Source organism: Branchiostoma floridae, chromosome 8 (genome assembly GCF_000003815.2).
Source record: "Branchiostoma floridae strain S238N-H82 chromosome 8, Bfl_VNyyK, whole genome shotgun sequence".
In the NCBI taxonomy this organism is placed as follows: domain Eukaryota; kingdom Metazoa; phylum Chordata; class Leptocardii; order Amphioxiformes; family Branchiostomatidae; genus Branchiostoma; species Branchiostoma floridae.
In genome coordinates this window covers 12,920,271-12,943,073 of record NC_049986.1, presented here as the reverse complement: position 1 = coordinate 12,943,073, position 22,803 = coordinate 12,920,271, and the positions used below count along the sequence as shown (strand labels likewise).

The 22,803-nt window shown below is 43.0% G+C and overlaps 4 protein-coding genes across 6 annotated transcripts; 2 read left to right on the top strand and 2 right to left on the bottom strand.

Annotated features, from left to right (window-relative positions):
• The first annotated feature begins 930 nt into the window (after positions 1 to 930).
• LOC118421698 lies at positions 931 to 7,240 on the top strand. The gene is made up of 11 exons (XM_035829160.1): positions 931 to 1,117; positions 1,607 to 1,770; positions 2,300 to 2,452; positions 2,830 to 3,009; positions 3,508 to 3,668; positions 4,057 to 4,260; positions 4,679 to 4,937; positions 5,402 to 5,565; positions 5,786 to 5,917; positions 6,297 to 6,458; positions 6,832 to 7,240. Exons 1-11 carry the CDS (start codon positions 1,008 to 1,010, stop codon positions 7,183 to 7,185), a joined length of 2,043 nt encoding a protein of 680 aa, XP_035685053.1. The 5' UTR covers positions 931 to 1,007; the 3' UTR covers positions 7,186 to 7,240.
• A 278-nt stretch (positions 7,241 to 7,518) lies between these two features.
• LOC118421702 (MORN repeat-containing protein 5-like) lies at positions 7,519 to 9,962 on the bottom strand. Its single transcript, XM_035829169.1, has 5 exons — positions 9,869 to 9,962; positions 9,409 to 9,556; positions 8,888 to 8,999; positions 8,156 to 8,287; positions 7,519 to 7,965 (listed from the first exon to the last, which is right to left on the bottom strand). Exons 1-5 carry the CDS (start codon positions 9,913 to 9,915, stop codon positions 7,880 to 7,882), a joined length of 525 nt encoding a protein of 174 aa, XP_035685062.1. The 5' UTR covers positions 9,916 to 9,962; the 3' UTR covers positions 7,519 to 7,879.
• A 180-nt stretch (positions 9,963 to 10,142) lies between these two features.
• LOC118421704 (sialidase-1-like) lies at positions 10,143 to 14,425 on the top strand. The gene is made up of 7 exons (XM_035829170.1): positions 10,143 to 10,283; positions 10,881 to 11,067; positions 11,487 to 11,601; positions 11,989 to 12,136; positions 12,589 to 12,771; positions 13,198 to 13,417; positions 13,931 to 14,425. Exons 1-7 carry the CDS (start codon positions 10,197 to 10,199, stop codon positions 14,149 to 14,151), a joined length of 1,161 nt encoding a protein of 386 aa, XP_035685063.1. The 5' UTR covers positions 10,143 to 10,196; the 3' UTR covers positions 14,152 to 14,425.
• Positions 14,426 to 15,152: 727 nt separating this feature from the next.
• Positions 15,153 to 20,942, bottom strand: LOC118421699. 3 transcript variants are annotated; one of them, XM_035829161.1, is made up of 9 exons: positions 20,153 to 20,942; positions 19,520 to 19,660; positions 18,645 to 19,119; positions 18,344 to 18,506; positions 17,927 to 18,125; positions 17,287 to 17,436; positions 16,578 to 16,752; positions 16,272 to 16,356; positions 15,153 to 15,942 (listed from the first exon to the last, which is right to left on the bottom strand). In XM_035829161.1, exons 2-9 carry the CDS (start codon positions 19,583 to 19,585, stop codon positions 15,252 to 15,254), a joined length of 2,004 nt encoding a protein of 667 aa, XP_035685054.1. In that variant the 5' UTR covers positions 19,586 to 19,660; positions 20,153 to 20,942; the 3' UTR covers positions 15,153 to 15,251. The 3 variants fall into 3 exon arrangements, with proteins under 3 accessions (XP_035685054.1, XP_035685056.1, XP_035685055.1); XM_035829163.1 differs by having other exon boundaries at positions 20,326 to 20,942; XM_035829162.1 differs by lacking the exon at positions 20,153 to 20,942 and having other exon boundaries at positions 19,520 to 20,139.
• Positions 20,943 to 22,803: the final 1,861 nt, after the last annotated feature.

Genomic DNA, 22,803 nt, shown 5'->3' with positions numbered 1-22,803 from the left:
TACTATCATAAGTATACTTGTGTTATAAAGTGTCAGAGAGGGTACGCTGAAGAGTTGTGTTGAGAACGTCACGCGATGACACCCATGTGACGCATGTGCACTGACGTCGTCATTCCAAGATGGCGGCCACAATGTTCGGATCTCTTGTCCAAGATAGCCAGAAGCGTTTCTATTGGAGGGACAGCAGCAACCCCAAAGCTTTTAGCTGCAATTTCTTCCTGTAAATATAATCGCTTGTAAGTATCGACTAACATAGATCTTAGTGGATGCTTCCACTTTTGCAACCGTTAAACCACACAGGTGGATTTCGCTGGAGTTTATTTGTATAACTTATTCTCTGGTCTGAAGCTACACATCAAAATCGCCTACTATATATACTTGCCTACCCCGTGACGCTACTGATACAAAATAACAAAGTTTAAATGTTTTAAAACACAAGATTACTTTGAGGTATTACAAAATTCTATACCGCATTGGCGTAATGATATGATCTTGATAGACTTGTGGTACAGGGGAAAGTCGCAATATCATTCAAAACGCCAGCGCTATCAACCCTGAATCAATGGAAATGCACTAACTGTTACGATCTGAATGAACAAATATGACCATAAGCAGGCGACTAGAAAGCCATTAAGGATAACGTTACAAGAATTCAAACGATTGTGTATAAAGGAGTAGTTCCCATTCATTGGGAAGGTTACATGACGACTTTCTGAACAATCTGGCTATTTCTAATACTTTCTGGTACCAAACGTGCAGCAAAGGCGGCAAGGAATTCTTCCGCTTTGTAAAACCTGTGGCAAAATTTCTTTATAGCTTTAGGGATGAATATGTTAAATACAAGATCCAATCACATTGCAACCACCCACATGAATATGGATATTGGACGGGCACACCTGTACGGTAAAGGTGTGTCACCAGGTCAAATGAGGTGAGTGCACAAAATACGGAGACAGAAGCCGCCGTGTTGAAGAGCGGGCAGTCCGGGTGACAGACGTCCGTGCACCATGTACTGTTACATGGCTGCAGCGCTGTTCCTCTTGCACGGGGACATGTTCATCCACAATGCAGAGGCGCGCTTCGGCTCTGACATCTCCACGGACAATGCAGATAACAGGTATATATGTGCTGCACGTGTTATTAACATTTCCTTCGATTCTACATACTCCAGTAAGAATACGAAACACTAAGTTCGTGCCATTTCAGAAAATAGAATTCGCTACTTGAGGCCATTTTATCTAGATCACACATTTCTGTGTTGTCGAAATCGGTCAGAACTTGACAAAAGAAAATGCGTCGATGAAGTATAATCTAAGATGGCGGAAAAACACTCGCCACGACACGCTGCATGCAGTCTCAAATCATCTATGTGATTCTGACATGCTTTACATGTCTTTTTGCGGCGCTTGGTACGTTTCTTGTGTTGAGGGTAGGGTGACAGACAAATATTCTCCTGAGTATTAAAGAACGCACCATGCAGCAATGCGCTCATTGGTCGAACCATTAATTACCTTACTTTTGATTGGTCAAGCCGTAAATTGCCTAATTTTGATTGGTCGAACTACTGATTGTGATGGACAGTACTGCCATGGTCCGTCTATTGCAGGTTCGCTAACATGGGCCAGGTGACAGTGAAGGAGTGGGCCGTGGTGGACGGGCAGGTGGATCTGAAGCTGAACGTGGAGGACACGCCGGGGGAACTAGAGGCGTGGATCCTGGACTTCCAACCTTACATGCACAACGCCAACGAGCAGTGGCCCGTGGAAGACGGTACTGTTGTAGTCGACAGTCTGAGGCAACAGATACTCGTTTACCTTGCGGCTAGCCCGTGTTTCCGTTTGTTAGTCCAAGATGTGAACGAGTTAAATTTACGTGCTCTTTCCCTTCACATCTGAGGAAATAATTTGATTAGGACGTCATATATTTAGGTCCCGATCATGTTGTAAAAAGCACATCGGTCTAAATCGATTTGGTAGTCAATTTGATTTGATTTGTGAGCATGCAGGCTCCAAATTGGTTTCAAACGGCCTCAAGTCGGTTCGTTCCAAGCTATTTCTTGGATTAGCTATTAGATTCTCGAAGGTGATTTAAAACAGCTTGGGATTGTATCGTTTACAAATAGGAATGTCGAGCCGAAACATTGTTTAGATACTAAACAAAACGGCAGCACTGGATCAACTTAAGCGGTTGTTAGACCGTGTACTTGACTTCGATAAACAGATAGAAATGATTTTCAATATGAAAACAGACCTAAATTTCCCTCACAAAATAGACAGATTTTTTCTCTCCTGCCTGGCAGGTTGGTTGTGGTCGAACCAGACGGGTGAGTGTTCCAGTGTGCACACGTCTGCAGAGTTCTACACCTTCCTGAACGACACAGGCTTCCAATCCCTGACTGGGACGGGCGGGAAGGATCTATTCAACAGCTACACCAGGGGAACCCTAGGCAACGGTCAGAATTTAAAAGGGATAAAAACCGTCATCTTTCCTTTCTTCGCCTTGCCTACGTTACTTTCTTCTCTTACTCCATCAATCATTATTACATTGTCCTGTTGATATTTTTAGCTAAAGATCTAGTCAGGATTTTCTCTTGATAATGCTAAATTCAAACGATCTGCAATAGCTTTCATATACATTTCATATACGTTTTGCGTTCATCGAAACACTAACATAGAATCAGAAGTTCCTTTGTTGTCATCAACACTTAGTATGGGAGCTAGCTTGTTTAGAAGTCATCTGATAAGAGAAAGCTGTCACTAAAAGACAAGTTCTCCCAAACGGATGACAAACCTGACAAAACCCTGAACGACATCTTGTTCTGCCACGCAGCCTCCAGACGTGCAGACGAGGTGGCGTACTCGGGCCCGCTGAAGACTCTCCTGGGCTGTAAGAGTCAGGGTAGTAACGAATCAGTCTGGAACATGACGTCAACAGAAGATGAAGTAGAGTTCCGTACAAGGCTTTATGTTGTCAACGTCAGGCCAAAGGACTATTATAGACCACAGAAAGGTAATGCGTGCTTCCTTCAAAGCTTGTAGAAAAGTCGGTATCAATGTAGTTACATCAGTTATTCCGATTGATACACGGATTCCTAGTGCTGTATTCATCTAGAGTATTCACATTGAGTTAATTCTAATACCGATCCTTATTACCTGTCTGTAGCTATGCCCTGTTGGATAATTCCGTGGTTAGTGTTCCAATTGATAAACGGATTCATAGTGTTGTATGTAACGTTATCTTTAGTATTCACCTTGAGTACATTGTACATATATTCACATTGAGTGATTCACCCTGAGTACCGGTCCGAAGATGCCCTGTTGGATAATTCCGTGGTTGTAGTGTGAAACAGTAGAAACAGTGCAGTATGAGATGATATGCATTTACAGGCCCGGGTACCTTCTTTAGCTTTCACGCCAGCGTCCTGACTTCAAGATGTTCACGTACTTCACTCTTGTGATCATGCGCAAGTCTTCAAATTCCAAGGTTAAAGATGTGGTGTCTTTTCAGGAATCTCCTTCGTGCAGAGCCACATAGACCTGATCTGGCGGCTGTACCGGACGGCGCTGGCCAAAGTCATCATCAGCTCGTCCGGCCTGCTCCGACCAGTGTTCGAATACGCCATCGTCAGCACTGTGTATGACGTCAACGGCGACCCCGACTGGTCAAAGGTCAAACCAAACTTTGAGATATCTTGTTTGAAATGAAGCACAAATGCAGCCGTGTTATTGTTTTAAAAGTTAAGTGTTATCAAAATATAATATGATAAAAGCACAGATCCCTCATTGATAAATGAATAAACCCATATTTGTAATAATTTGATGGTGTTGTGTGTTTACATTGGGGAAAACACAACCGTTTCTTGCATTTGCAATTGTCAAGAGTATGGATGTCTGTATGTGTCTATCTGTAGATTTTTAGAACACAAAGAGCATCTCTCTAAAAATGGAGAAAGGTATGGATTTTCGTCCCGTGTCGTCATAGCTATGTATACAGTACGATGCGGCAGTCTGATGTGTAGATTCAACGATAAAAAATTGCTACCAAATATTTTTTCAGGCCCGGCTAGATCTCCGGTTCATCACCATCACGGACTCCAACACCCAGATGAGTGTGTACGTGAACGCCAGCGCGAACTACACCGCGCAGAACCCGGCTAACGGGCTGCGGGAGGTGGTGTCAGCCCCGCCCGTGGAGCCGGAACAGACGCCGTCATGTCAGCTCATCCCGCACTACATAGACGGCGGGCTTCAGTGTCATCAGGTACATGGTGTGGCACTTCGCATATTCGCGTATAAGGGTATACACTGGTTGCAAATACGTGTACGGATAACGTCACATTTTCAAACCGATGCCGGCCGGGCAGTTTGTGGAAATGAAAAATAGAAATGTATACGTAAAAATTTACACAAATAATGCCCACAACTATTCTCTTGACGTCTTGGGTAGTTTGGTGACTTTTATATAATACTTTTCATTCCCGAAAGCTGTCCGACCAGGCCCCGTTTGGAAATGTGACATAGGCCTTACTGGTGTTGATTTCTTGTTATGTATGTTCACTCTAAATGTTTTGTAATGATTGCAGTAGCTCCGACCAAAGGGAGTTTCACTTATCTTAAAACCTTAACATTTATCATAATTTGTTTATGTGTTTGTTTGTTTGTTTTTCTTAAATTCCAAGGTGTGGGATTTCATTTTCATCCTGGACATTGACACGACGTCACTAATAGACGGACAGCCGGTGGACGCCACAGGTGACTTCTCCTTCATGTACGACTCGTACACATGCGCGGTAACCAATGGCAACGTCAACAGGACCCTGTGCACCAAAGATGCCGTCCCTTCCACCAAGGTGTCGGCGGAGATCACCATCCAGACCACAGTAGAGCTAACGGACGCTGAGGCTGACGCCATCACTCTGCACCTGCACAGGATGGTTGGTGAGTTTGTGGCTAGTCTAACTCTGTTTTCAAAGGGAAATATGTACCGGGCTTGTCAACAATGTATTATCACTCAACGCATTCAGGGTGAATGGGGTGATGTCATGGCTTAGAATTATGGACTCCAACACAATGCCTATAACTACTGTATGTGTAGACTATACATAGGGAGTGTTTTGGGCTATATCTATCTCTAACGTTGTTATATACCGTGCCTTTTCTAATCATCAGGATGGTATTCAGTACCAAGGACAGACCGGTAGGAAGGTTTGCTTGTGCGCACACGAAGATGTTGGGTGTATGGACGGCTTTCAGCACCAAGGACAGAGCTGTTTATTTGCTTAGGAAAGTCTTCGGATGTAGCACCAAAATTGACATTAACAACATTTTTGGTAGATATATAGTGATGTACTTGATGGCGATCCCTATCTGAATTTCTGTATCTCGATGCAAACCAACTTCAGGCTCTGACAACGAAGATGTGAGTGTGAACGGCCGCCGCGGGGTGGCGCACCTTGAGAACGTGACCATGGAGGTGAAGTTTTCCCCGGCCTTCCTGCGCGTGGACTACGAGCTGGAGCTCACGCTGTTCATGGTCTGCATCGGGAACGTCACAGAGCACCCAGCGGTAAGAACAATAAATTCCGAAATTCATGTATACTGATCCTTTTTTCCTCCTGACATCTTTAGAATCTACCTTCTTAACAAATCAACTTGCTGTCCTTCGGTCGTTAGTCGCAATGTAACTCGCTCTGCTTGCCTTTATCTTATTCAAATAGTAGTGTGTTTACGTTCGAGTTCAGCTTTGCATATCTTTACCTTTGCATATCTTTATCTGTTACCTACAGGGGTGTTTAGTGGCGACCCCAGATGATCGTTACGTTGCCTGGAAGGAGCCTCATCTGGTGTTCGAATATAACGGCACTACTTGGCGCCATGACGACTTTCTATCGGACTACGAACAGCCGCTATATTCACAGGTTAGCTAAAAGTCGAAAATTTGACATATTTTGTTATGGGCGATGAGAAGTTCACCTCTTAATACATATACCATTATCTGCACTGTAGTAAACAAGTTCGACCTTTGTATAGAGATCATTTTCGAATTTCGACACCTCTGACCCATTAGGGTACTGTTCATGTCTGTAATGTTGAGAATAGCTGTAACGTTAGAAATAGTTGTGCCATTCATTGAGCCTTATTTTGTACTCGGAACAAAGTTAACTGTATTACGAAATCCTGTAAAGATTTAACCTTGTATTATTTTATTGTCATGTGATACCGGGCTAATTTTGGTGTCTATTTGTTTGATCATTATATTGAGCCTAATAACATAAAAGCAATATTGGTTTGTGCTAGGGCTATGTCCACGAGAGTGCTGAGAACCCCACCCCAGTCCACCGGTCCCAGTTCACCAACCTGGCCCTGTCAGCACAGTCTGCCCAGTACACCATCACTACGGTCTTCTACCTGGTGGCGAAGGAAGGGGCCAGGAGAAGGAGAGCACTACCAGGAAAACAAGTATGTACTAGTTCTTCAACACACTCTCCCCTGTTAAAAACTATGATGTGTTTGGAGATGCTTGGGGGCATGAAAATCTGACCCAATCTATCCTTCAAATTCCTGTCCGTTCTAGTCAGATTCATCATTAACTAAGTCCTATACAATTTTTCAAGCAGAAGTTGCAGGAGAGATAATCTCTCTTCTGATTGGTACCTGGTTTCTGACAGCTTTCTTTTTCCTTTTTTCACGCTGACAGCAGTATGGGTGCAAATTAGAAGGTATTGATCTCCTCTCTAAGCTCTGCTTGGACAATAGTCCCATCTTGGCTTTATAACATCCTGCAGTACTGGTAACAGACCTTCTAATTTACTGGTGGTCCGTCCCTCTTTAGTTCATCATGAACAAGGTGTTGGGACCTGAGGACTTTCATCCATCGGAAACAGCCCTGGCCCTTCCCCGTACACGACGTGAACTCATGGACACCATCAACGAACCAAAGAGCTTTGTGACTGCGTTCAGTTTCTCTGGCTGTCCTGCAAATGCCAGATACGACCCCCAGCAAAGGGCATGCGAGTGTCCAGACAACATGGTGTATAGTTCACTCACTTATACCTGTCAAGAGTTAGAAGTGCCAGGATCAGGTCTTGAACCAAGTGGTACACCTAACTTAGGGGCCAGTATCATCCTCTTGTTTCTGTCCTGTGTAGTTCAGCTTATACAGTCTGTGGTAAATTTGAAGTGCTAGAAAATTGATTATGAAAAACTAAATCTTGAATCTGAGTGTAACTGCTAAAAGAAATTGAAAAGAAAATGACAAATTATAATATATGAAATTGTCTAATATATATTTATCTACAGAGCTGTACAATGGAAGCAATTTTGCTGAATGATAAAATGTATTTTTAAACACAGAATATCCATATAATCTTACACAAATATACAATCTTTGTTCATGTTGTGAGTGATGATATTCTACATTTCAATCAAGAAACGTGTTTGAGAAAATGTAGAAGTATGTTCAGAATATTTGACGTCAGAAATAAAACTTGGTGGAACTAGATTTGTGATTTGCTTCATCTTTGCTAATGTATTGATGAACTTTAACACAGCATTAAGTTTGTAGGTTGTGTAGAAAGTAAGCAAACAGGTCAATGATGACCTAGCATGATATTCAGGGTTTTGGTTTAAAGACTTCACACATATGCATAACATCACAAAAGTTATGTGATAACAAGCAATATACAAGCACTTTAATGATAATAAAAACTGCACAGATTCTCACTTCCTGGCCTAACATAGCCCATATGTTACAAAGACTTCAATTACCAGTGTATGATAGATATCTTTAATCTTGTTTTTTTGCTCCTGCAAACTTTATCTCACCATCACAAACTGGTAAATGTCTTTTTTGTCTAACTGTAAGTGAAGGAAGTTTTATCCTATGCATCCATCTTGGGCTGATATCCAACTATCTCGTCCCAACCTTTTCTGCACGTCTTGACAATCCAGTCATGTTCATCATCATCTGAAAGTCAGCAAATATTGTATATCTGTTAGATTAGGTGAAAAAGAAAACATCTCTGGTCTGAATTAATGATAACATAGATTCTGAAATGGTTTCAATGCCTTTGAAACTGGGAAACAGATTAAGGAAATGTTCAACAGGCCTTCATAAAACATGGAAGACTGTCTTAGGTCATATACTAATTTCTTACCAGCATTTCTGAGGAACTTGTGATTGTAATCCACCACTACTCTAGTCTTGGGGTTGTAAAATCCATCTCCACAGTCATAGCAGCCCTCTGGGATCTCCCTGGGGGGTACTCTGTTGGTTAACTGGGAACGACCTGTCGTGGAAGAACAGAAGAAAATGGGATGAAACATTATACAAGTTTTCTGTTTTAAAAACAGCATTGTAAGCTTTCTATAATTGCAAAATGCTCACATATGAAAACACAGTTTCTGTAAGAGTCGGGTTTAAGTGCTGCCAAACTGACCACGCCATGGCCAACGGCTCTAGAGCTTTTGGTGTTGTGGTTTGCACGTTGGATTTGTAATCTGCCACCCCGGGTTCAATCTCGGGTGGCGGCATGTTTGTTTCTTTCTGTTCTTACTCGCCCCTCTGAATTCATTGGTTCCCACACCGGGAATCAAACCCGGGCCTTGGCGGTGAGAGCGCCAAATCCTAACCACTAGACCTTATCTGTCCATTAAGGTTTTCAATAAAACTACTGTAAATTGTGAAACTGTCATAGTGGTTTCATTTTTTGTGGTTGTTACTCTCCTGCAAATTCCAGCACAGGTAACTTGTCTCCTTTGTATGACTACAAAACTGCACAACCATGGATTTACAACATAGCAAAAAGTCTTTTTCCCTCCTACCAGAAAATAGAACCACTGCAAAAGTAAGTGAATTTACAGTAGTCTGTGTTGGGTTTGTATGTTACCTGCAGGCTTCAGTCCGTTACAGATCTCTGTGTAAAATCGTCTGTCGTACCCGTCACAGTACAGCCACTCCTCATCGTCATACTCCAGACCATCCGCAAAGGTGTACTTACCCTGGAAGGACACCAATGAAAACACCAATGTTAACACCTTGTAAACAACTTCGTGAAGGCCGTAAGATACAACTAAATGAGATCTATCATGAAAGTGATACATTAAAGCAGATAAGAGAAGGGGTGATGATGTAAGTATGTATTGAATAGATAGTTAAAAAATAACATCAAAAGAAGACATTATATACCAAGAATTCCTGTCACCGCACAAGCGTTCTAACCTCTATGAAAGGGCTTATTGGACAAGCACATGAGAAGGAAGCACAGCGAGAGGGGGGAGATGGAAGGAAAGCACATGGGACCATGAACCGACAGACTTAAAAAGGTTCAAAGACATGTACACAACAACAACATTTAGGTCAAAAGTGATCCTGTCAATAGGCCATTCTAGAAACAAAGGACTGACCCACCTTGTTGGCAATGCCATTTTCCCACTCTCCCTCGTACTTGCTGCCGTTCGGGAAGAACAGCGTACCTTTCCCGTGGAACGTGCCGTCCTTCATCTCGCCGTCATACCGCGTACCGGTCGGGAAGTTATACGTGCCCTTCCCTTCCATCCTGGGGAGGAAATCAACAACAACATCGTATCACTTGCTTCGTACAAGTCTCAAATAGCCGTGAAACACTCCTCCTTCGAGCTATACTAGCACTATATATAGTAAATAGTATAGCTCGAAGGAGGAGTGTTTCACGGCTAATCATGGAGGTACCAAAACAAGGGTCTCTTCTTCGCCCCCTCCCCACTTCGCTTAAAATACCATTTTGGTCCGCTAAACTGAGAAATAAAGACATACTTTTCTTCCCAAAAGTTTGATATGAAACATCGATATTGTCTAATCTAGTTATATGTGAATATGGTAGTTAATTTACCGTCCATTGTGGAAATCTCCCTCGTAACTGCTACCGGTGTACTCCATTTTGTTTTGGTTGTCAAGGAGACACCGCCGTCAAACGAATGAAACATAACATGGTGAAAACTACCAAAAGCAAATTATTCCCGGCCGTCAAATCATTCTCGACCCTCTAGTTGAAATAAAATACATCACATGAATTTAAAATTTTTACAATACATTTATGAATATCTTGATCGTTTACTTCCTTATTCTGTAATTAATCTCCGTTTTTGTTGTTCTGATGTTACCAGTGGGGTTACTTGCGGTCACGAGTCATGTGAGAGGCAAAGTCCTAAGTTGTCAAAATGGCAGGGAGAAACTTATGTTGCAAGTTTGGTCTTCTGTTTTCATTATTTTGCTTCGCACACGTGTCATATAGCCAGCCTGCTGTGGTAAGATGATCTTAAAATGTCTTTATTATATTGTAGTTGCGAAATAATGGTCAGTATTGGGTTTTAGGCTTTGAATCTGAGTGAATGTGAAGTTATGATTTTGTTGCATCCGCAAAATCTTTATTAGTATTTAACGTTACGTTACGTCATATTGATGGCCTCGTTATAACATTGCAGAAATTATATAATAGATTGTCTTAAATGTTTCATGTCGAGTATTAAACCAGAACCACATCTGAGAGAGCAATTAAGAGCAAGGACTTATGATCAATCTTGCGTTCTTCATTGTTCCTAATTATTTAAAACGTGATGAACGCGTGATAAGCTTTTGAAACAATGCAAAACAAAGTTTTTCAACTCTCTGTCACCTTGAAAATCCTTGCAGTTTAACTGGGGGATGTGTGTGCTGCTCCAGCAAATGGATTTGTTATTACCCAATTTGTTCTGCACAGCATCAGTCCATTTAAAAGGGTCTCTATCTGACCATCAGAGACAGCAGAATTCAGACATGAGAATCATATGGAAAAAATTAAATGCATTACAATTTCTGCAATCATCATAATGAACTATGATGATGAGACCTTTCTGCCTCCGCAGGTTGCTCCAATAGTTGTAGAAGAACAGCTGCTGTGGTTGGCCGGGACTGCGGGGGTGGGGTACTACCGTATCCCGCTGCTGTCGTACACGCCGCAGGGCAGTCTCATTGCGGTGTGCGAGGCTCGGAAGGAGGGATACGCAGACTTTGGCCCCAAGTTCCTCGCAATACGGAGATCCACAGATAAAGGTGCTCTCTTAGTTTCGTAAACAATTCTATATTCTTTTATATTACTTTTTTTTAGATGATGAGATAATAGCATTTTATCTTACATTTTGTATTTTTCAATGTAATCTGATGTCTGGTTGTTAATTTGACAAAAAGGTCTTAGCTTACTGTTAGTACTGTTTCTCAGTATAGAAAGCAATTACTTTCAAGGTATCAGATATCTAAGTCATCCATACGCTAAGGATTTAATAGCCTACCAGAGCACTTCCTCCTGTATGACATCTCCGATGATTCTTACTTCTCATAGTATAAGTTACCTTCATTTTCTCACAGCCAGCTCCCAAAAGGCTCAGTTCATGTACATAAATGTACATCTAATGGCATGTTAACTAATTCCCATGAACCCACAGTTCCTAACCTCTTCACATGTATGTCCCCAGGCCTGACATGGGGCCCCATGGACTATGTACTTGATGATGGTTCCTTCTATGATGGGATCTCCCTGGGTGCCATTGTGGTGGATGATGAGACAGGATCTGTCTTCATCATGTACAGGTGAGAGGAGAATGCCAATAGTCTATGTATATAGCCTGACTTATGAGAATATGACCTCTGCACATATAACATCTATGCACCACGACATTATCATGTGTTGTGTCCCATCTGTCAAAGGAAAAAAGATCATCATACTAAAGTTACAGACAGTAAAGTGGTTATTTTGTGTAGTACAAAAGTCATGCAAGGTAAAAGTCATCATCGAAACTGCAAATATAAAACCATAGCAAAGATTTCAATGTTTACAGTATGTTTTAGGCAAAAGGGTGTTTAACTGTTGCAAAACAAAAGTATTGAATGTTACGTGGAATGTTGTCCATAGAATAACAAGTGTATTTTATATGATATCGCAGAGTGACATATAATGAGGATTGTTTTTCCCTGTAGCCACTGTCCCCACTATGACCATTGTACTGTGAGTACCACGTACCTAGTGGAGAGTACAGATGATGGGAAAACATGGAGTCATCCCAGGAACATCTCTGAACAGGTCGGCACAATGATGTTTGCGCCAGGACCAGGCTATGGAATACAGGTCAGTTCTCCCATTTTGTACCAACTTGTTAATTTGATAGATAGCAAAATGCACAAAAGAAAATAGACTGATGTAGCTATTATCTGTGCTGTCTAAAATTCCGTTAATATCAATCTGTTAACCATCAATTCTTGACTAAGTCAGTGTCAGCTGTTTGTAAAGTTGCCAGCAGGGTCTCATTCCAGGTTAGCAACAACCTGCTGTGTTGTTGTTTAAACCCTGTAAATGAGTACGAGTTAAAGGAGACAATGTTTATTAAAAGGCGATTGTTTGTTGGCTTCTCCCTCTCTCCTGCATGGTATTTTATGGTTTCTTATTCTTTCCTAGAAAAATTTATCAATTTCAAAAGAAGATAGTATTAATTGATTAGCTTATGAAATATCATTGAAATTGTCCAACATATTGGAATAAAACTGAAGGTTTTTATCAGTATCCACCTTCCTCCCCTGTAGAAGAAGTACGAGCCCCACGTCGGCCGGCTGATCGTGTGTGGACACAGCACGCTGCGCGGGGACGGCATGTTCTGTCTGCTGAGTGACGACCACGGGCAGAACTGGCGCTACGGAGGCATGCTGAGGGGAATCCCCTACAACCAGAACAAGAAGGGCGGAGACTTCATGCCTGATGAGTGTCAGGTACACTACAGTCTAATCACGTCTTACTCCAGACCAGAAGCAACTCACGTCTACCATGTTTCTTGGATTGAGATTTGCTTTCGGTTTTCTCTAAAGTCTGCAAGCACACTTACACTTACTCACCATTGTAGAGAATATCTATAGTAGCCTAAACACTCTTTTTCTTTTATTTCCTTATCCTAAAGCTTTGCAAATATATGCAACCTCAGTGGGTATTGAAGTATTGACCACTCTGTATTGCTGTTACATATGTTGCCTCTTGTTGAAAAAGATTTTTTCCTTTATTGTAAGTTTATTTAGTTGGGACATACAGGGAAGTTAAGAAGTGAAATCTTCTGCGAAACTAAAATGTAAAACACTGGTTGATAGACATCACATAATGACTGATATCAAGCCTCAAGACCTTCCAATCTCCTACCCCCTCAGCCAATAGAGCTCCCAGACGGCACCATTGAAGTGAACATCAGGAACGAGGGCGGCTACCACTGCAGCTGTCGGATGAAAGTACGCAGCTTTGACGGCGGCGAGACCTTCCCCTTGGAGCACCTGACGTTTGACGAGGCCCTGATCGAGCCGGCCGTGGCGGCAGGACTGTACTACAACAACGGAGTCATGTTTTTCAGCAACCCTGCATCCACAAACTCAAGTAAGATATCCTGGTGTTACATGCATTGCAATGGTCTCCTGGTACATCTTAGGACTTTGCTTTAGTCATGGTTTCTTTGATGGGCCAGGAAGTGATCATTTCTGTGTGTAAGACCTGTTTCTAGTATTACTATAACAATGGTGTGTGGTAAATATGTTTTGACAATTTAATTAAATTGATAACCTCATGGATGTTTCGTTTAAATTCTAGTCTTCTGTAACGTCCAGTGGTGAACTAGCATTATCCAGAAACTTGAAATCTTACAACAATTCACCAAATTGCAAAACTCACCACATTGTGAAAACTCTCTAAAGTATGAAAAATAATCTCCAAAATATTTGGTATTTAAAAAAAAAGATAAAGTGCTTTGTTTCAGGGCTGTCTATTTTCTTTAATATACTATACATTAAAGCAAATCTTAAGCACACAATGTTGGGAATGAACTACTTGTTAACACCTTTACATCTCAAATACTGTTGAGAGGGAATCATTTCAAACCTTCTCCCTCCGCAGGGTCAAACCTGACGCTCCGTTGGAGCTACGACAGCGGCACATCGTGGAAGGACGCGCTGCAGGTGTGGGCGCAGCCGTCGGGCTACTCCACCATGACCATGCTGAAGTCTGACCCGCAGGACGGCGAGTATCTCTACATGCTGTACGAGAAAGGGCGGGTCAACCAGACGTCCTACGAGATGCTGTCCTTCACGCGCATCAGTCTCTACGGATTCAACTGATCTCACCTCACCTCACCTCACCTGGTCCCATCCTCCTCAGGAGGGTTGGGGACCATACTAATCTACAGATTGTGAATAACATTATGACTAATATAAGTAGAATGGAAATTCGAGTCTTACACAACAGCTGCTGTATTTGCCAGCCAACATTTTGGCTGCTAGTTTTCAGGGCTGGATAGCAGTTGCTACATGGTAGCAAAGATTTTATTCTGAAAACTCCCATTGAATTTTGACATATGCTGTCAAAGTGAATGATCCTAAAATGTGTTAAGTACAGAATGAAACTAATATTGATATACTTTTAGTTTAATCCTTCTGCAGGCAAGAAGGGTTGATATTAATAACATGTATTACCTTTGATGAAACTACTAAGTGCAATATACAGGTATGCCAATATCTTCCTTTCTTTATGCAAGAAATGTGTTATATGAAAAAGATGTTGGTATTTCTGGTGAATACAAGATGATTACATATACTGTATGCAATTTCAATAGTGAGATGTAGAAAACTTCTATGCAAATAATAATAATTTATTGCAATGACTAAAAAATCTACAAAGAATGTAAATAAAAAGCACTGTGCCAAAAGATTTGTTCAAGCTCTTCTTCTTTCACAAAATGAGATTGACCACAGACCACAGTTGTTGACCACAGAATGCGACCATTCACGGGAAATGTTATCAACCAGACATATTGGTGAAATACAAAAGAAACATGACATGAATCTATGGCCCAATACCAAATAACCCACTGTTTGTTTGTGAAATTGATGAATAAAAAGCGACTTTTATTAATTGATTGCAGTAATGCAGTGCTGTGGCTGTGGCTGCCGTAACCGACGGTGACGCTGCACTAATGCAGTTGATTAATAGGGGTCGCTTTTGATCCATGCACGTAGTCATCACATTGTAGCACAAAAAGCTAAGCCAAGTAGAGCTTTGGGAGAAAGAAATTTCTGATATCTCTGAAATACTGTTATGATATGTCACTCTGTCTCTTGAAAAGAATTGGCAGAAATTTTGTGACGTGCATTTACTTGACTGGAAGGTCACCGTGTGGTCAGCACCAAGGACAGTTCCCCGTAGGTCAGGAGCAAAACGATCACATCCCTTGATCGTATCGACCTACGATGCCTGTCACTGTTGTCTTATTACTGGTGGTACTCCCAGGGCGTCTTTCTTCAGGTGTGCTCTTCTTGCTCGCCGTTGACGGCGGTCTCCTTTGATCCTCCTCCTCCTTGGTAGACTCTGCTCTAGATTTGGGTGGACTGCTCCTTGAGCGCGGAGGATCATCCTCCTTTGTTTCCGGGCGCTGGCTCGAGTGTGTCCGAGGAGTCACGGACGTTCTAGTCGGTGGTTGTGACCTCCGGGAGCCGGAGCCAGGTTTCTCCCAGGAAGGGTGCGGAACGTGCCGCTTGTTTGCGTAGCTCGCTTTTTCCTTTCGCGGTCTATCTTGATGCGGTGAGTTCTCGGAGCTCGCTCTTTCCCCTCCCGGTCTGTCTTGTTGCGGCGAGTCTTCGCGTTCTGTAGCCGGCGTGCGGGGCAGGGACCCGTCTTCTTCCGACCCTTGCCTGGGAGATAGTGTGTCAGCCCGTACGATCTGTATGTGACGGTCCAGGTGATCGTCTAAGTAGTTATCTGCGTACCGGATCATCTGCCTCAGTGCGTGCAGGGCGAGAACGTCCACGGCGAGCTGGGTCTCCAGCTCCGTGTCGTAGTTCTTGGTGACCAGAATACTGGACTTTGGGATCCCCGTGGTCCGGCTGAACAGGTCCACGTGCTCCTGGATGTGTCTGATGAAAAAAGGAAAAATAACCAAAATCAACAACATACAAGCCACCGTCATTATGACAATTCACCATATCTTAAATTCGATGCAAAATTTTAGGTTATTTCATCCAAACACTTTCTTCTGGATCAAGACTCGGTGTTGATTCGTAATAGGTTATTAATAAAGGCCTACGTCACATTCCCTACCCGATACTCAACATAGCAAATGTAACTACTAGTAACATATACGGGAGCTTAAAGACAGAGAAACGCCAGTAACACATGGATCTTTACCGCTGTGTTCAGCTGTTTGCTACAATTTGAAACTTTTAAGTTTAGCTTTTCTTCTTACCGGCTACGGTAGACCATGGTGAGGTCTGATCCAACATGTGAGCATGCGCGGTCAACCTTGGTCAGCAGCACTACGAACGGGATCCCTGTGATACAAAGGAACGACATTGATCATGACAATAAATTCTTTTCGTTTATCAGATAAAACGATCTACTTTTAGCTAAATTGTCTGTACCTCTACCAAGACACACGCTACGATATTTGTATCTTCTATTTGCCTCAGAAAGGGGGACTTGTATCTTCAATTTTCCTGAAAATTCCAAATTTTTTAATACTCAATAAAGGGTGTTAGTAACGTCCCCTCACCTCGCTGACTGACTTGTGCTCTGATGGCGCCAAACTTCTCCGTGGTAACACGTGACATGCTGCCCACATCCGAGATGTCCATGACGTAGACCACGCAGTGCGTCTTGTCGCCTAGCGACGGCGCCATGTTGAAACCAGGTACGGTTTCTGCTGAGATGCGCACCAGGGGGTTGAACTGGTACAAACATATGCAGTCCTGTTAGTACATTGTCACACATTTATGTGCAGACGTCGATACACATATCTATACAAACCGGTCATTTAGAGAGGGGGGTATCGTAGCCTCGGAAGGGCGATCTGATCATCATATAAAAAGGTAGATGTTTTGTGACAGAATCTTCACAAATAAAAGTAACTACTTCGTGGCGTTGGGAACAAGCTTAATATCATAATATTATTTTTCCATATATCCATATTAGAACAGAAGAGTATCTAAGATTTCTACACACCTAAACTTTTACCAAATTCATCTGAGTTTGTAAAATATTTCATAAACTCAGAAACTCTCCTTCAGCTCAAACATGGGGCCCGCCGGAATTTTCGACTAACTCCTGGACTGGGATCTATGGACTGCCCACGACATTTGTCTCATTGTTGACTTTACTACTACAGGCACGTGTCCGGGCGATGGGGTCTGGCAGCTGAAGAGGACGGAGCGAGTCAGTCGAAAATTCCGGAGAGTCTAAACTTAGAGTTGGAGAATCCTGACCTGATATCTGTCCGGAACGTTCCCGTCCAGGATGTACAGCAGGTCCACTATGTCCAGCCCGGACTGCTGCTCCTCCAGACCTAACGTGTCGCACAGACGGAACCCCAGGGACGGGCCCTCACGGCTAGCACGGACGTCATATCTACGGAACTAACACACAACACACACCAACCTGTGAGTGGGCGATTATGAGCAAATGTGTAAAGTGCATGAGTAATCAATGAGTGATTGAATAAAGAAAGGACTGATAGTGAGCGAATGAAGGAAGGAATAGGTGGGAGAGAGTGAGTGAGTGAGTGAGGGAGTGAGAGAGTGAGTGAGTGAGTGAGGGAGTGAGAGAGTGAGTGAGTGAGGGAGTGAGAGAGAGAGAGTGAGTGAGTGAGTGAGTGAGTGAGAGTGAGTGACTGAATGAGTGAGTGAGAGAGAGAGTGAGTGAGTGAGTGAGTGAGTGAGTGAGTGAGTGAGTGAGTGAGTGAGTGAGTGAGTGAGTGAGTGAGTGAGTGAGTGAGTGAGCGAGCGTGAATTCGAAATAAAGTGATGTGTGCCAAGTGAGTTAATCCTGGTAGGAAGGAAGTAACAAAGGAAGGAAGGCATGAATGAATGAAGGTACGAACGAACGAAATTCCGATTGGTAATGTACCTGTGTAGTCATGCTGTGATTGGTCACTCCGGTAGCTGCCTGGTTGGTGACGTAGTTCCGGAAGGCGGAGTTCACCGTGTTGAAGAAACTGGATTTCCCGGCACCCACCGGGCCCACCAGGAGGATGTTCACCTGCTCTATTCTCAGCTCCGGTAGGGGGCGGTACTGAGCTACCTCCTCCTTCAGCTGTCCAAGAAACCTGTTAATCGTTGAATATAAGAAAAACCAAACCGACAAACCAGCTGTTGATGCAAGTAGAGTAGATTTCATGCATGCCGTCCATTGTTAAAATGAAATCGAAAAGTACGATTATGATATCAACATCAGCATTATTGGTAGCCTGGCTACCATCCGATTTCTACCGGAACCCCGCCGACAACACTGGCAGAGAAAATAGAAATACCAAGGTAGACTTACAGCAGACTCCAGTCGACTTCGCGCCACGCCGAAGACTGTGGAAGGACCCGCCAGCTGCCCTTGACGCCAACTACTGACTCTTCTCTGAACTGCACCATCGGTTTTACCGCCCTCCTGTTAATACTCGTGTTGATTGGGGACGCAATAGATGACCTCATTTGTTCTGTTTCGGACAAAACAAGACAAGACAAGATACACAAAGCACAAGACTTAAAATCATGTCAAGCGTGAAGTTAGATAACGTTACAAGGGCGCCAGAGTAGAACAGTTTTAAGAAAAATTAGCCTCTGAAAGAACATACCTGTGACCTGGTATACTTCAATGTCCTTGAACTTATAGTCCCCACCGGTTAACTGCAGCCCGTTGGCCATGAAGAACCCGTCCCCCGGAGTACAGAACCCGTTAGTCTTGGTGTAACCGTCCTGGTCATTTCCTGACGTGAACTTGCCGCTGAAGAACATCAGGTCATTCCCAAATGTCGGTCCGAAGGAGAAGCCATGGCGGACGGTGGCTCGCGTCTTGCCCTGCATGGCGTCCACTCTCTGCGGGTTGAACTGGTTTCTCCCCGTGTAGAGAACGAAGAGGAAGGCGCGGGGGTCGCGGTGGTACCCCGCCTGGCTGTCCCAGGGCAGGGCGGTGTACCCGCCGAACACGTACCCGGAGGAGTTGTACCCGACAGAGACGGTGGGCCCGACGCCGTCGCAGTGCTGGTGGAAGGTTTGAGGGTCGAACCCGTGGGTTCTGGCTTTGTACTGGAGGTGGAACTCTGCGCTAGGCTGTCAAAAAGGAACCAAGTGGAAATTACAAAAATGTATATGAAGAAAGCGCCTGGATAGCACTAGTCAGATGGGAGAAACATCTACAGCGCATGCTACATACCATAACGGACAATCATATTTTCTGTGCTTTGAGTGCTACGTAGTGCTAATTTAGGTCCAAGATACGGTAACGTAATGGAAACGTGCAGAAATATATTGACTGATTAAGCATTAGTACTTCGACAAGTACCCCACTTCTACCGTACTTTAAACTGAACATCAATCATCCTTGGCAGCACAGTGCATTAGCATTGGTATTAGACTATATGATAAGATATCCAAACTGTAATACCACACAGTGATTAGGACTCATTGCCAGCTTTTTGTGCTGATCAATGCGTACAGATTTAACCCTCACCTGTCCAAGCCATTCCCTAAGTTTCCCCTGCCCCTCGTCCGACAGCAGCGGCTGTAGCTCCCCCATGTTGTCCCGTCACGAAGTCACGTCTCACTGCGGCCGCCAACCTCAGCTCTGTTTAACGTCTCCTGGCTGTTAAATCTTCAAATAGACACAGGGTAGAAAGGGTCATTAAAGGGCGGTTACTGCCACACGTATCAACCTTAATCGCCTTCTATGTTGATACACAGAACTTAGATTTATACCAACATGACATCGAGTGATACCTCAGCCACGAAGTTACGGAGGAATATCATCATAGCCACCTACCTTAGTAGACGCACATTTGGTACATTTTAAACACCTGGACATTTCAGTTTGCTGAAGCTTTGAAAAGCTTGAGCAAACTGAAATGTCCAGGTGTTTCGGTAATTTGTTGTGCTTTTCAGTAATTTGTTGTGTTATGTGTTTTCTATAGCGAGCAACACCTGTTCTAGTAAAATCCTTCGTGTCTTATTCTAAGGATACCAGAGGACACATTACTTTGTCAAAACCATACGTCAAAGCATTCCCTTTTTTTCATATCTAGAAGCTACTATTACTTTTGAATATGCCAATAAGGACATGTGGAGAAATAGTACAGGAATAACCCACCTGTTAGCCCACCAGAGGCCAGGCCAGCCAGTAGTAAATACGGCGCCGTTGCTACGGTTAAGGAGATTGTAACATTCCGGGCACGGATTTATGGTTATTTGATGCCAAACGTAAACGTTATTAGGGTCTTTTCTTTGCGACTTGGTGCAAGCATAGAAAACGTTTCAGCTTACCTGAGGTCTTTGACAAAGGAAGGCCGTGTTCTCAGTCACTTGAAGGACGATCTGTAAGTCCTATACATGTAGCTGCACAACCATTGGCCTTTTTTTTTCGACAAATCTGACTGCCTTTTGTGAACAAGATGAGAACGGTAGTGTTCATTTTGCGCTTTGTTTCAGTAATTGGCCCTCGACTGCTTCTTAAGAAAATAAAAAAGATATTCAAATCCAAGTAATCAAAGATCATCTGTCGAAGAAAGCTATTAATAGTACATGTACTTGTATTTTCTGACAATATTTTCCGTTCCCGTTTGTATTTCCTCTGATTTGGATCGTTAAACTGTACAACAGAGGTGATGACTACACAAACACTGGCTAATGTCTCGCGCCCTTACAAAGTCCACAACAGCATAAAAGCCGCGGTCCAGGTTACCACAAAGGAGGCTGTAGTGTTGAGGTCGCTCGTTGTTACAACAACATTTTTCGGTTGACGCGATCCAGAGGACTTAGCGCCTTATCTTTTATTGGCCATACAAGTTCAGCAAGCTTATCATCCAGTCAGATTGAGCGTTTCCAGGCAGACTTCAGTCGCAAAATGACCGTCTGTTTCTTGTCTCGTAGGCAAGTTTGTTGGTAACGTTACATGAAGGAAAGGTCATATGTTGGAACTTTGCCAGAAGTACCCAGTTTTCTCCAAGTCAGCCATTGAAATGAAAGTGGCAGCTAAGTAGACGCTTGTTGCCGCAAAGGCATATTTAAACATTTTTACATCAACAAGTCATGATGAAATGATATAGATGGCCAGAAAAAGAAACGTCTCTATCTTTTGATACTTGAAGTGTGTAAGACACCTGTAAGACAGTGGCTGTTACAAGACATTAGGACCTCACTCGACCCACAACAGTATGGCTGTCTCAAGGGAAAGTCAACTGCACACTACATGGTTAGTTTGACTGACCATGTGGCTGGAAACTCTGATAGATTGGGCAACATCACCACACTCGTTATGACTGACATTTCTAAGGCGTTCGACCGGATCGACCATACCATTGCCATCACCAAATTACTTGAGCTTGGAGCGCGACCATGCTTGATTCCATGGATATCTAACTTTCTGACCGACCGCCGACAACGCGTCAGGTATCGCAATGAACTCTCTACATGGCAGACGCTTTCTTGTTCAGTACCACAGGGAACTCTACTTGGGCCCCTAATATTCCTGGCCGTGTTTGATGATGCTGTTAGAGAGTCACCCCTTAGTGAGTGGAAATTTGTTGACGACCTGTCGTTGGCAGAGTCTCGACAACACAATGCACCATCCATCATGCAGGAAGAGCTCGATGACTTTAGTCTGTGGGCCAGTCAAAACCACATGCTGTTGAATGCTGATAAATGTAAGATCATGATATTCTCGTTTATGAAGCTTCCGCCTGCCCCGCCAATTCTCAAAATCAATGGAACTCCGCTGGAGATCGTGGTAGTTACCTGTCTAGTAGGAGTATGGTTACAATCAAACTTAAAATGGGATACGCAGGTATCAAAAATGATCTCCAAAGCCAACGGAAGACTCTTCATGCTTCGAAGCCTGAAACGGTTCAACGTTACGGTGGATGACTTGCTTCAAGTATACACGTCCTATGTCAGACCCGTATTAGAATACTGCGTTCCAGTATGGCATCCCGGACTCACTAAGGAGCATACTGTCCGGTTAGAAAGAATCCAGAAGAGAGCACTCCGTACCGTGTTAGGCGGACAGTACACGACCTATGAAGCTGCCTTGGTGCGCACCGGCCTCCAAACGCTGCTACACAGGCGCGAGGACTTGTGCAGAAAATTCGCAATGAAACTGGGCCCAGACATGCTCCCACAGAAGACAGGTCAGCTCCATGGACGAAACACCAGAAACTCTGACAAACTCAGACTGGTTAAATGTAGAACAAACAGATACAGGGACTCCTCTATACCCTACTTTGTGCGATTACTCAACGACGATGTAAAGTAATTACTGCGACGTTTTAGAGTAATGTAATCCTCTTATTTTGTGCTGCAATACGACGCTTTCAATTACCAGGAAACAATGTATTCATACATTCTTTCTACCTAGCGTTATTCGTGATTGTGTCGCCTTCAAATACCTTGTTTGATTACCAGGTAACAGCAAAGAGATATATATTTGTACTTGATTTTATCTGTGAATGTACGATTTTAAAACTATAGTTCAATTGCTTCATCCGCATGTTACTCTGTAATTTTAATTCAATGATTGAGATTGTGATTTCTGTAAGATGATACATAATTCAGCCATTGGGCTGCCAGATATCTTCCTTTTCAATAAACCAATCAAAAAAAAAAAAAAAAAAAAAAAAAAAAATAGTAGAGAAGCATTTGAATATCAAAGCTGTGCATACAACATAGTACTTTGAAGTTATTCATAAACCTGATGAATAAGGTTCAACTGTTAATACGATTTTCTAGAACTTAACATGCCTTTTC

What these genes read in the sequence shown, in the direction of transcription:
- LOC118421698 (XM_035829160.1), top strand. Translation starts at nt 1,008, where the DNA reads ATGTACTGTTACATGGCTGCAGCGCTGTTCCTCTTGCACGGGGACATG. An exon ending in CAGGGGAACCCTAGGCAACG is followed by an intron (nt 2,453 to 2,829) that starts GTCAGAATTTAA and finishes TCTGCCACGCAG; the next exon opens with CCTCCAGACGTGCAGACGAG. An exon ending in CTATTATAGACCACAGAAAG is followed by an intron (nt 3,010 to 3,507) that starts GTAATGCGTGCT and finishes GTGTCTTTTCAG; the next exon opens with GAATCTCCTTCGTGCAGAGC.
- LOC118421699 (XM_035829161.1), bottom strand. Translation starts at nt 19,585, where the DNA reads ATGGGGGAGCTACAGCCGCTGCTGTCGGACGAGGGGCAGGGGAAACTT. An exon ending in TGAAGTATACCAGGTCACAG is followed by an intron (nt 18,507 to 18,644) that starts GTATGTTCTTTC and finishes TGTCCGAAACAG; the next exon opens with AACAAATGAGGTCATCTATT. An exon ending in ATCACAGCATGACTACACAG is followed by an intron (nt 17,437 to 17,926) that starts GTACATTACCAA and finishes GTTGTGTGTTAG; the next exon opens with TTCCGTAGATATGACGTCCG.
- LOC118421702 (XM_035829169.1), bottom strand. Translation starts at nt 9,915, where the DNA reads ATGGAGTACACCGGTAGCAGTTACGAGGGAGATTTCCACAATGGACG. An exon ending in AAAATGGCATTGCCAACAAG is followed by an intron (nt 9,000 to 9,408) that starts GTGGGTCAGTCC and finishes GTGTCCTTCCAG; the next exon opens with GGTAAGTACACCTTTGCGGA. An exon ending in TAACGGACTGAAGCCTGCAG is followed by an intron (nt 8,288 to 8,887) that starts GTAACATACAAA and finishes CTTCCACGACAG; the next exon opens with GTCGTTCCCAGTTAACCAAC.
- LOC118421704 (XM_035829170.1), top strand. Translation starts at nt 10,197, where the DNA reads ATGGCAGGGAGAAACTTATGTTGCAAGTTTGGTCTTCTGTTTTCATTA. An exon ending in CATATAGCCAGCCTGCTGTG is followed by an intron (nt 10,284 to 10,880) that starts GTAAGATGATCT and finishes CTGCCTCCGCAG; the next exon opens with GTTGCTCCAATAGTTGTAGA. An exon ending in TCTGTCTTCATCATGTACAG is followed by an intron (nt 11,602 to 11,988) that starts GTGAGAGGAGAA and finishes TTTTCCCTGTAG; the next exon opens with CCACTGTCCCCACTATGACC.